This window comes from Solenopsis invicta, chromosome 7 (assembly GCF_016802725.1).
Source record: "Solenopsis invicta isolate M01_SB chromosome 7, UNIL_Sinv_3.0, whole genome shotgun sequence".
Taxonomy (NCBI): domain Eukaryota; kingdom Metazoa; phylum Arthropoda; class Insecta; order Hymenoptera; family Formicidae; genus Solenopsis; species Solenopsis invicta.
This window is the reverse complement of record NC_052670.1, coordinates 13,524,413-13,537,917: the sequence shown is the minus strand read 5'-3', so window position 1 is coordinate 13,537,917 and position 13,505 is coordinate 13,524,413. Positions and strand designations below refer to the sequence as shown.

Here is a 13,505-nt window from a genome sequence, read left to right as displayed (position 1 = left end):
TGGTATTTCCTTGGTATTCTCTCCCGCACCGCAAACAATATTGTAATCCGCTATTTCACCAAATCTAAATGCTTCGTGCGACATAAGCACATTGAGCCTTTGTTCATTGATATATATATATATAGCAAATCAAACAAGCACAGAATTTAATGGCACCGAAGCAAAAATAAAATAAGAACAGAACGTTTGTTTGTTCTTCCAAAGTCCCGCGCACTATTAAAATGAATACGAGAACGCGCCGCACTTTGTCTTAAAAAATAAGATCATAACAATACTAATTTTTCTCCCAATTATATCGTATTTTTATCATCCGATATAAAACAGGAATAATGACTAATCCAATGGTTTATTCAGCGTCTGTTGCTCTTAATAATTAATCCGTCACTGTAGCAACTTACCTAAAGTACATTAACATCATTATTATTCTCGCGATTTCGAGATGATGAATAATTAACTTTACAAAGATAACAATTGCTCAACCTCTCATCTCGATCCATCACACGATTTCTTTTTCCTTGTATCTGCGTCGTGCGTATGTAATGACTTAATACGGGGAAACGTAGGTATTGCAAATTAATACAAACTAACTAATCTGTAATTTAATTTTCCGTTGCATCACCGTAGTAGTCCTGATAAAAATATCAATTTGAAATTTTCTGCAACTCTGTAACAATCGTATTATATTGTATTAGGATATTCAATTATATAATTTTCTAAAAATCACAATTTTATTAGATATATGAAATATTTTATTTAATGATGTATTTATTTTTCTGTCTTTATATGTGGCATCACAATATTAAATTAAATAAGGAATACATGTTCTAATGTTGAAAATAATATTGCTGAATATATTATGTGGCTTTATTTTTATATTAATAATAATTGTCGAGCACAAAGAAGAGGAGGTTAATATCGTATAGCTTCCGGCAGATGTCGAATAATAATTTTTACGTGAATTTTTTTCAATCTCCAGATCACGGAAACTGCGCGCCACGTTTTATCATTTTATCACATACCTCGATAGCCGAGAAAAGAGATAGCTTAGAAAGATACCTGCATGGAATGTAATAGGGAGATGCAGGTTTGCATCCTGATTGATGTATTATCTATATATTTCGATCAATAAACCTGATAAAAACATTTTTCAAAATTTTTATACGAATTGGAATACTTTTCAAAAATACTGTGAGAAAATCTTTTCTCAAAAATTTTTTCATACACAGTGATAAAAGTATTACCACAGTGCAGTTGTTATTATAAAACGGCCGATATCTAAAAAAAAATAATAATAAAATTCTAATTTTTGTAACAAAAACACATGACTTTTCTTTTTTATATATAATTTTATATATAATTATAGGAATTAACATAAAATAAATGCAATTACAAAAAAAGAATTAAAATTGTCTTCCAAACAGGAAAAACTCAATACCAGAGCATGTTCTCAAATTTTCGCTTTTGTTCAATGTTTATTTTTTAAATTGTTCGGTTCGTTATATTACGCGTCATATGCGTGTAGATATTCATGTGACTCGCCAGCCAATTAATTTGTACGCGACGTGACCTGTCGCGTCTTACAGGTTTTAATTTTATTAGCTTGCGCCGCGGCGCGTCGACATTTATTGAACAAAAAACCGAACAATTGTTTAAGACGAGTCTTTACGTTTGCAGCAAGAAAAAGATTGTGGCAATGCCATCTCTACAGCACAATTGATAGATTACATGTATAATTTATAGCTGCGACCAATGTATAAATGTTTTAAGGCATTTTTTGATGAATTAATAAAACTTTTTGTTCCGATTGGTCAATCGGTTCTTCTGGGCAAGGAGAATTTTATTAATGTTTCAGAAGCATTTATAAAAATTATTTATAAAATATTTTAACAAGCTGAAGGTTTTAAAAATAAAAAATTATTATTTAGCATTAAGAACCGCTGTGACTGGCATAGGCCTGCTAATCTTATATTTGACATTTTCATCAGTCTGAATCTAATTTATTAACAGTTATTTTTTATACCTTTTTATAACTTTATATAACATAATATTAACAGCACATATACTTTCTCGAATTAAATCAATTAAATTTTTATTAAAATAAGATATATACTTGAATTAGTTAAAGAGTAATATTTTATAAAATAATTAAGATAAAACCACGTTCTCGTATAAGCAATTCAAATCGAGATAGACCCATAGACGGTCATGGCAAGATCTTAATGCTGAATAATGTTCCTTATATGTCTTTGTAAATATCTTTTTCAATTTTCCAAACTATGCACCGTTAATTTCCGTTTCAATCACACATCTTAAATTTAACCAGAAAAGAAATATTTTGACATCAAATTATAATAATATTTTACCGTTTATTTTATTTATTGTTTATGCTGTCTTTAATTTTTGTTAAATCAGAGTAGATAAAATTTGCAAATCCAGATAAATTTCCATTAATTCTAAATTTCTAAGAATATTATTAACATCAAAGTCTATGAATTATGAAGCAATTTCTAGCCATTAGTAACATTCATTAGTAATATAACGAGCAAAATAATGCTATCAGGATAGTTAATATCACAACTTATCTTCTTTTGTTAATGCAGTTCTGAGATAATGTTCTCTGCCGGACTGACCACGTTTTTCCGGTGTGTTCTCATCGCATTGACATTGTCAAGCCGCCGACTGTGTAACATTAGCGAGCACGCCAAACCCTGGACTTCGCGGCTACCGGAATATATTTACTAAACAGCACGTTATACGTTACACGTCAATCACCATAAAAAAGCGGCGCGGAAGAACTGTCTATCTTAATCGCGCACTCGACCATGGATTCAATCGTCGGTCGAATGCGACACCCGAAATAGTCATTGCTATCGCTACGATACATTCAACATCGAAAAAGTGGTGCCCGCTATTCCGACGATTTCTTTGTGAAACAACAGAGGATTTGATAGGCAGTGTGTCGTTGAAACATCATTGGGAATTTGAAATCTATCTAATATTAAGTGCGTCGAAAGAAAAACTTGCAGAAAACGCAAATGAGGGATTTTTTAAAGAAAAAGACAATGAGGAGAATCTAAAAAAAATTAGTTTTCCGTTCAGATGACTAATACTACATTCAAAAATATGGTAAGAGCGTTACTTTCTTATTTGTTAGTTTCAAAATCGGATTTTCTTGAGACAAGTAACTTATAATCGCCAAAAAATTAATCTCGAAATTTTTATTTTATAAAAATTGAATATATTCTATTTCTGCTTAAAAGGTCAATAGATAGTGCGTTTTAAAAACAATCAATATCTGAAAACAATATTTGGTTTAATATTACATAGTTAAAAAATTTGTGCTAAATTTATATTGAACGTGCTAAACGTTCGATTTATTCGATTTTTTTGTGTTAATTTAATTAATACAAAATGAATATGTTAGAAGGTAATATAAATCTGTTACAAACCAGCATATAAAATGTAACACTTTGATATTTGGAAGCAAATTGTAGTAACATACTTTTTCAATAAAATTAACATTTATAATGAGTAAAATTTTATTCATTTGTTTCTCTCTCTTAAAAATTCATATTTTAAAACTATTTACTTTTGTATCTTATTTGTTCGCTTACTACATAAATTATTACTTTAATGTTATGAAATAAATATCAATATTTTACACAAAATGTTAAAATATTAAGTATTCATAAATATGTTAGATTAATAATCGTGTATTTTAAAAATTTAACATAAAAATTGAAATTTTAAACAAAACCAAAAGGGAGTAAATAATATAAATATAATGCAAAATGCTTTATACTGTGTATAATAATCACATTTTTTTAGAATCAGTTTTTTCGACTCTATCTCTGCTTTATGCTACAAATTAATATCATCTACCACCTTTTCCACATTGTACTCTGCTTGTTTTCATTCTTGTACAATTCTCATTTTTACACAAAGATAAATTCGCAATAAAATTAATAAAACATGTTGATGTGAAAAACCTAATACTATTCGAATGCGATAAGTAATCGCTTGAAAATTAAATGGTTACAACATTCAAAAAGAATTGGACTTGAATCATTGTTTTATCGATGAATAAAAAATGTGTACCAAATTCACTAAAATTAAATATGAAAAAAATACAATATATGATTAATTAATGTATTTGTCTTTGTCCTGCACTTGGAGTAATTAATATCTCAAAATGTACAACTATGTTTAATTAAAAACAGTTTAAAAGAAAAGACCGACTTTGAATCGTACGCAGTCATATGTACATCCTTATCAATTTAGAATGAAACATTTCCCTTTCTAATTTCAGCGCGAGCACAATCGACGGTGAGATTTTATACGCAGATATAGCGTGTATGGTGAATATGGGAACGACCCTTCTAGCTGTAATACTCACTGCGGCATTGTCTGCGGCTGCGAATAACATCAGCGAACAATGCCAAGTTCACAATGAAAGGAGGATTACGTGCAGTTGCATCGGAAACGAGGTATACTGATTAATACATCTATATCATATCGTGATAATCTCTGCAATTCGCTCGTATTTCGTTTGGACAAATATTTTTCTGCACGGAACTAGCTAAGAGAAAACAATACTTTATATTCGTTGTTAACATTAAGTCTATTTTTTATCTATAATATAAAGATACATAACATAATTTTAATAACATAGAAAACAATAATCTACATAAAAATTAAATCATCTTTTCATCTAGAAAATTATCTATATAATTTTATATAGATAACGGTAAACATTGAAATTAAATAAATAATAATTGTAAATAAATAAAAGAAAATCTTCGAAGAAATATTGAACATCGATTACATCTGCGCAAAGTAAATATTAGCTAGTATTGAGTTAAAACAAAAATTCATATTGACATGTGGTTAAATAGTTCTATGTACAAATAACTATTTTCTTTTAATTTCACATAAATAACGCTACGAACTTCTGTTCCAACTAAATAGTTTTCAAGTTGCAAATACTCTCATAGTAATAGAAGAAATAACAAGAGATTAAACTTTTGACTACATTGAATTTCGAGTCTTCTTTATTGGCATCACATAACGTTTTTATAAAAATATAGCTAATTGTAAGAAATAAAGAATTATGCACGTGCACATTGTAAAATATAAAATTAAAACCACGATCGTGTGTTGCGCCAATTTCAATCATTTTCAAACCGATCGAATACCTGACTTTTAAATTCTGATTAATTTAAATTTTCAAGTAAATACTTGCAATATTTTGTTAACAAGATAGAATTAATTTTCTGCTATTTAAAAGAATAAAAGAACAAGAAGATTAAATAATATTTTGTCGTTTAAAGGATTGTAAATAACGAAAGATTAGGGGCGATAGTTATAATTCAATCTTATATTCAATATTATCTAAAGTCTGATTATGGGCACTATTAAGATTTCATTCAATCGATAAAATTATACAGCATCTCTGGATTGTAATTAAGATAATCGGAATATGAATACCGCTATAGGGATACACAAACTATACGGATATGATTACATAATTGAATTAATCGCAAATTAGTTTAGTGACTAATTCAATTACGTAATTATTGTAATTATATCCGTATAATTTGTATATCCTTCAATCAATAACTGGAATTAACAAAACAGTCTTCGTTTCTTATTTTTGCACGCTGTATGAACAGAGATTGCAATGCAAAATCTAAATCGGAAAATTTTCCTTCACAAAACGTATTCTTCTGGATACCCATTAAAAGTTCCTTTTAATAATCTTAGTAATATCAGATACAGATAGATGATACATGTATATGCAGATTATTATAACTGTATTTCAATATTATTATATTTTAATAAAGACAAGCAATCATTTGTTAATGTAAATAATAAATCCGCACTTTATAATTTAAACTTTTTAACTCTACTTTTTAATTTATACACATGTCACTTATTTTGCAATGTTAGGACTGGAAACCTTAAAATTTTTATAGCATACTTTCTTTTTATCCTATTTTTTATTAGGAAATAAAATAATATTACTAAAAGATAATGATTATATTGCTATAATGCAGAAGAAAACATCGATAATCATTGTCCCATAAAGAAAAATATAAAATCTTTAAAGAATTTGATAATCTTAATAAACATTAGTTTGTTTATATAAACAAATTTTGTATAGTTTCATCAAGATATACTTATCTTTTCATCAACATACATTTATCTTTTCAATAATAATTTCCATGAACTGAGAGGAAAAAAGTGTCAAATAGAAAACAATATTTCCAAATTAAAAAATTACAACTTTTTAATACTAGGTATACACATGTTATCAAAATAATCATGCCATTTAGATAACTATTTATTGAAATAAAAATATATTTTACTGAGAAATTTAAAACTATGTAACTCTTAAAAATTTTTGTATTCTTGCTTATATGAGATATAGTTGTTGATTTGATACTATTATAATTATAATTAATAATGTCAGTTAAAATTAATAATTTCTTTTCTGTGTGTCTCTTCGTAATAATGCTGATGATAAAATATACAAGAACGTAAAATAAGCTGAAATGGCTGATTAGATCTGGTTTAATTAGATCTGATTTTTCAGGAGTTTTTCCTACCGGAAGACTACAATTACACGAACATTATCAGCGTGTCTGTCACAGATTGCGCTTCAGCGAACCTCTATTACTCCAGTTTTCCAGAGGCGAATGGTCTCGAGGAGATGGTAATTCAGAATATCAAAAACAAGCTGATCTTTGACGTCTTCTTCACATCGAGCCACATGAAACTACTGAAGCTCTCAAACATTGGTTGGATACCAACGATTGCGAGCTATACGTTCACAAACACAATGGCTATCGACATGCTCACAATCGAGAACGCGCTCATCGAGAACTTCGACGAAGAGTTCACTTCCATCAATGTAACACATTTTATTATGACGAACGTTACGATCGAACGGATGGACTGGCTAAACGTCTCTGAGAGAGGCACAAGAATGTTGCGCATTGAGAATAGCGAGCTGCGTAATATCAAGGAAAGATTGAACTTCGCCAATTTTCTGAACATCGAGATTATCGGCTCCAAGTTCGAGATGCAGAAACCGGGAGTGATGTCCATCCAAGGCGACGTCGCCATCGTGAGAAACAGCATCTTTTCGAACGTGAGCATGAACCTAGTCACTACGACCGCCATCATAATAAAAGGCATTTGCGCGGATGGCAAGAGTACCCTGAGACTTAGTTCGAAACGCATTGATAGCACCGACAACAGATTGCCGAACGAGATAGCTTACCCGGGAGGCGATCAACATGGAGAAACGGAATCCCTTACGATTCGAAATAACACGGTCTGCAAAGCCGGTAACTGCAAATGCTTAAAAAGCAGCGGACAGGCTCCTTGTCGAGCGACGATCCCAATATACATCTTGTTGACAGGGTTCATTATTATGCGCTACATCTTATGTCTTCATGCTGCAACACTAACAAAAGCAGTTTTATAACTTGAGTTTAATTAGATAAAATCGGCTTTTAAAAAACCAATCTTGCTCCTTGGTTCAATATATTGAAAAAAAAGTGATTGATTTCTTTCAACTTGATTAAATTTCTTTAGATCAAATATCTATGCAGTTAAGTTAAAATATAAATACTCTCTTAAACTAAAATTATATTTAAGTTTTGTATTTAATCAAATTATAAACTCAATTGACAATATGAGCCTTTGCATGTTGTTGGGGCGTAAGATAATAAATATAATAAAAAAATTTTTTTAATTATTTTACGTATATAATTATTATTTTTGTTATCAATTTACATTATAAATGTTTCAAAATATGGACTCTTTAGAATTTTAGAAGAATTTCATATTCTTACTATCTCACGCCCAACAACCACGAAGATTCATATTGACAATTGGTTTTATAACTTGATTTATTCTTGGAGCTGTAATTATTGATTTATTATATTAATTTTATATTTAACTTTTCTCTCAGTACATTGAAATGTATAACAATGAACAAAATAATTCTAAAAACAGCATCTATATATTTCTAAGCGCTGAATTGTTTCTCATGTGACTGTACTATCAAGACGCTGGATAATTTAACGATAAAACAATTGCTCAAGCAAAAAATTCAGATGTATTTTATGGCTCTACCACCCCCTAAAAAAAATGTTCTGTGAAGAAGTATTACACCATTATAAAAAGAAACGTGATATATAAAATGATCTAAACTATATAATCCACTGTGCAAATAAATCATGATGTTTGCAAAAAATAATGGAAAATCAAATAATAGGGATGCATTACTATATTGTAATCACTCAGTTTTCCTTCAGTTATAACTATAGAAAAGAACAATTTGTCAGATTTTCAAGTTATTTCCTTATTATATTAGATACTCTAATTTGAACTCTTTTAAATTATTATTCGTATTCTTTTCTTAAAAATGTAATTAAATATTCAAAATTGCAAACATAGAAAAAATAAGAAAAGTAACTAAAGAGAACATACTTATATTAAAATACAAAATGTATACAATAAATGTTAGGAAAATTACAAAGTACCTTTATTTTATTCAAGAATCTTCAACGAAACCTTTCTAATACAAAAAACTCATTTAAATTGTCTTTCTAATACACTTTAACACATAAAATAACAAAACTTATTAAAAATACATAAAGTTCTCTAGTTACGAAAGGTAATATTACTACAAAACTCGGTATTACTATGACTATACCATATTTCTAACCATTGTATGCACTATTTTCCTGTACATCCAAGTTATAAATAAATAAATAAATTACAAATATCAATTACATTTAGCACTCAAGTATTTGCATTAGCCCATTTTCCAGATGCTTCAATATGCAAGTCAAATCCATTTTGATGTAACTCCAGAGCTTCCTTCAGATTATGGATTTCTTCCAACATCTGCCTATTGTTTTCTTCCAAACGACAAATGGTTTGCTGATACGAAGCTAATTCCTCCTCATGCATTTTTTGTAATAATTTATCTCTTGGTGTAAAAGAACCTATAAAAATTATAAAAAAATTATATATTTTATAACATTTTAGTATATATTTGTGATTATACTCGTGTTATACTCTAAGCATCAAACATAATAACACAAAATATTTTGAGTGCGCTTTGTCAATAAGCAATTCGAAATACAGCCAAGTTGAACTGGCTGCATTTATTCAATATACAAAGAAAATTTTATTTAAAAATGACGAAGCAATTGTATTCCATTAATAAACTAAAATTTAGAAAAAAAAACAAAATACAACAAACAATATACTTGGAAAAAAAGGCCATTAAAGTAGCATGGTAAAAAATGTAATAATTTAAAATTATGTCATTACAAGAGAACTAGCGATATCCAAGGGAAAAAAAAGGGGAAAAAGTTAACTTTTTCACAAAAAAGTGATAAAAATGACGATAAATAAAATACATCGTAGTACCGTTTAATTATTACTTTGAACGAATTCAATACACGAACAAAATTAAAAACAATTTAAACGCGTATTTATTTCTACGAGAAGAAAAATCTTCATATAACTTATTTTTTTGTTATCACATTTAGTACAAAGGAAGTTTTTGCTTAAAATAACTCAAGAATATAGATACAATCTAATATGTATTTTATGTACTAAACATGAAAAATCAGTATAGTTTCATGTACTAAACATGAAAATCTAGTACACATTCTAAAACACATCTTTGGTGTCACATTTCATCCCCAAAAATAAAATAAAATTAATTTGATTAATCATATTTTAACAAAATAAAATAACTCTTATTATATATTACAACAATAAACATTTACATTTTCACTAGGTAAAATTATCAGGTACATGCATATCATTGTTAGTTACAATACTCTCAATTCAAGTCTTTTAAAAAAAAAAAAAAAAAAAAAATTGTTATAAGAGTAGTTTTACACGTCTCTAATTTTTTGTGTAGTGGCTTAATCTGAAAATTATCTTTTGATTTCATTACATGAGCCCCTTCAAGCAATCCATGAGCAATTTGTAATTTTTGAAAGTCTTTCCTTCAGAGCACTTTTAATCTTATTAATATCCTCTTAGAATAATTTTTCTCTAGCCTTTATATTGTTATCATATCATTTTCTTATTTCACTTCTTTATATTGAGCCTTAAGTACAGAAATGTCATTTCTCCTTTTTATCTGATCTTTCATAAGCCATTTCTGCATTTTCTTATCTTTTTCTTTCTGCTTTTCTTCACTTTTTTTCAGTTTTCATTTTTTTTTGTACTTGTAAATAGGCTTTTTATCTACTGTGTGCTAGACATCCCATTATCATCAGTTGTTTCGTAATGAGAATTCAATCGGGCTTGTTATATTTTTTCAAATCATCCTTAAATTATCATTTTGAGTGTCTTTGTTGACATTAAAGCTCTTCTATTAATTGTTTACCAGAATCACTAAAACGCCTATCTACATCAGCCCAACCATGCACGAGATTCAATTTAGCTTTCACAATTGTTGATATTAATGAAAATTTTGGATTCTTCCATCAAGTTTTTTATACCAAAAATGTTTTTCCAGTAATGATCTATTCGCTCGTGTTCAGCAAGGACTAGCACATCTTCAAGCTAAAAAATAAGCTATTCATCTTAGAGATGAGCCTCAGAAATCCCTAGTGGAAGAACTCGATTGATTTTCGCGATACTAAAACTAGTTTTGGGTTTCTTCAACTTATAAGATTAAAGAAACCGAAAATGTTTAACTCTCTTAAATTTTAAAATAAATGTTCAGCAGCTGCAGCAGCTAAGGCTGTTGAATATTATCGAGATTTCAGTTTATGAATGATAAAAAAACGGGAAAGTGATCAAATTTGAAAAAAAAAAAACTAAAAGTAAACTCTTACAAAAAAAAAGACAAAAAGTGAAAAAAAGGACTCGCTAGCACCTCTGACATTATTATATAACTTCTCTGTGCACTTCTTATCCCATAGTCTTTCTTTGAATACTTTGTTTTTAATTGTTTGGATACTTTTAAATATCATATTAAAATTTAGAAAACATTCTGTATCATATTTTAATACTACATATTAAGCATTATAAATATAAAGCAAAAACTAAAAATAGCCACATTTAATAAGATTAATCTTTTCTTAATTAGTGTAAAGCAAATATAAATATTAAACAAAAGCTTAATCTTATTAAACGTGTGGCTGTCTTTTAGACTAATCAACTAAAAACATCTACTAACCAGCAGACTTTCGTAATTGTTCTTGGAGCTTTTGTCTACTTTGCACGATTCTTCTTATTTCATGCTCATGTTGAGTCTCTCTAAACTGAGCTTGTTTCTTTAACTTCCGTACCTGTGAATCAGATATTTAACTTCAATTTTTGTGTATCAATCAGTAAATTATAATCTGTACAGCATATTCTACATAAATCGAATTACCTCATCTTTTTCCTGCTTCAGACTACGTGATACATCCTCACATTTAACATTAAGTCTTCTTTCTCTTTCTTCTGCTTTGCATATCATAAGTTCCTTTTTTTGTATATCTTCCTTCAGACGCCTTACATGATTCTGTTAATAGAAATTTGATTATAATTATGAATTATAATTTTATACATAGTATATAGCATTTCCATGTACTTACTGATTATTTTATTGTGCAGCATGGAATAATACAAAATATCTTAGTACTCATACAAGTTTTAAATAAAAGCACAAACTTACCTTGAGATTATCATTATCATTGACAGTTCTTCGATTTAAATCAATTAATTGATCGTGCAATTGCATTAAATATCTATATTTATGTTTCAATTTCCAAGTAGCATTTATCACTTGTACAGATAACTTTTTCATTGATTCTGAGGTTTGCAGATCGTTGTCTACGGTTACCGGTGAGATATCGAATGACTCAAATTCCTGTAAATTTAGACATTAATTAATAGCTGTGTACATGTATGTACTTTTAATAAAGTTATGGGTCATATCTATTTCATTACCTCATTCAAGATATATAAAGACTGCTTCAAATTGTCATGTTTACAAAATATCTCTTCACTGGTTGAGTTGTTCCGTTCAGTAAACATACTTCTTAGATTCCTCTTTAGATAAGCACCATTAGAAACGGAACTCATATTTACCTGCAAATGCCTATTTTTAAATCATTTCTACTAAAGACAAAAATAAAATTAAACATTTTTTGTTAAAATTGATGTAAAGTAATATTTGTTTTAAGCAAACTCGCACAAACAAAAATTAATAATATATGCAAGTTAATAGTTAAGTTCATAGAACAATTCTGATATTAGTTCTTGCTTTATTAAGATCTTATATTGTCTTTTTTCACAAATACTGCAATATTACACCTATCTTTAAAGAGAATTGTTTTATTATTATATTAACATTGTTTCAACTATTTTAAAAAATTTTACTTTATAGCATCTAAGTTTTTAAGTTGTCTAAATAAAATATTATAAATATGATACATTCTATTTTATAATAAATATATTTCTTTTTCAATACTTCAACTACCCTCAATTAATTGAATATCGAGTTTTATTCACTAAGAAACACACCTTATACAAAGTATAAGAATTATAATCCCACAGAAGATAATGCTACAGCCAGTATTATAAAGTTGAACAATTTTTCATCAAATTTAAGTTTTATTACAAGACATTTTTTGAAAAACTAAAGTTAAAAGAATTTTTAAGTAAAGAAAATATAAAAATTTACTTATAGTACTTTTTGGAAAGTGTATCGATCAATAATACATTTTTTATTCATATTTATTATATAAATATAATTTAGTAGCAGTAATTACTTGCATTAATTCTTTCAATGCCATTTTATCAAAAGATAGATATATCAATGGATTATATAAATTTTTCCGAATGCATTGATATTATTGTACAATGACTACAAATTATGTATTTGTTATAAATAAATTAATATTTGCGCTTCTTTCTTTCACCTAATTTATGCTACTTGTGCCAGTCAGATAGAGTATTTCACATGTTTACAAATCCTAACAAAGAGATCAATCATTCCTTTGTAATTCCTAACCTCAATAAATACCTTTCTCAAAGTATACCTTTATCAAAGAATCTTACATCAATTTTCTAATTGGCATCATTTTCATTTATACTTTTACTTACTCGTTCTTATTTTTATATTGTCCTTATTTCATTGCAGTTATTTTCTTTGTTCCTCGTACACTCGTACACGCTACAATTGACAATTTCTGCGCATTTCTATGGTGGCCAACCAATTGCAATCAAAGCCTAAACCTGCCTAAACTTCAACTTTACTCTCTCTAACGCGCATGTCAGAATTCCCCTTTTTTCTATTTTCAAACAGAAATCCTTTAAATAGTATCACAATTTGTCAAATAAAAAGAGACATAAGTAAGTGATCATCATTTAAAAAAAAATTCTGTAAAATTTTTAATTAAATCTAGATTTAATATAGATTATTGATACCAATAAAGTAATTGCTGACAATTAATAATTTTAAATTT

General features: G+C 28.1%; 2 protein-coding genes across 3 annotated transcripts; one reads left to right on the top strand and one right to left on the bottom strand.

The window, feature by feature from the left end:
- Nucleotides 1-765: 765 nt before the first annotated feature.
- On the top strand, nt 766-8,805 carry LOC105200174. Its single transcript, XM_011167601.3, has 3 exons — nt 766-3,126; nt 4,310-4,487; nt 6,596-8,805. Exons 2-3 carry the CDS (start codon nt 4,356-4,358, stop codon nt 7,490-7,492), a joined length of 1,029 nt encoding a protein of 342 aa, XP_011165903.2. The 5' UTR covers nt 766-3,126; nt 4,310-4,355; the 3' UTR covers nt 7,493-8,805.
- LOC105200175 (afadin- and alpha-actinin-binding protein) lies at nt 8,534-13,290 on the bottom strand. Of its 2 annotated transcripts, none has more exons than XM_011167602.3 (6): nt 13,144-13,290; nt 11,986-12,126; nt 11,711-11,905; nt 11,426-11,557; nt 11,228-11,339; nt 8,534-9,023 (listed from the first exon to the last, which is right to left on the bottom strand). In XM_011167602.3, exons 2-6 carry the CDS (start codon nt 12,118-12,120, stop codon nt 8,818-8,820), a joined length of 780 nt encoding a protein of 259 aa, XP_011165904.1. In that variant the 5' UTR covers nt 12,121-12,126; nt 13,144-13,290; the 3' UTR covers nt 8,534-8,817. The 2 variants fall into 2 exon arrangements, with proteins under 2 accessions (XP_011165904.1, XP_011165906.1); XM_011167604.3 differs by having other exon boundaries at nt 11,986-12,136; nt 13,144-13,276.
- Nucleotides 13,291-13,505: the final 215 nt, after the last annotated feature.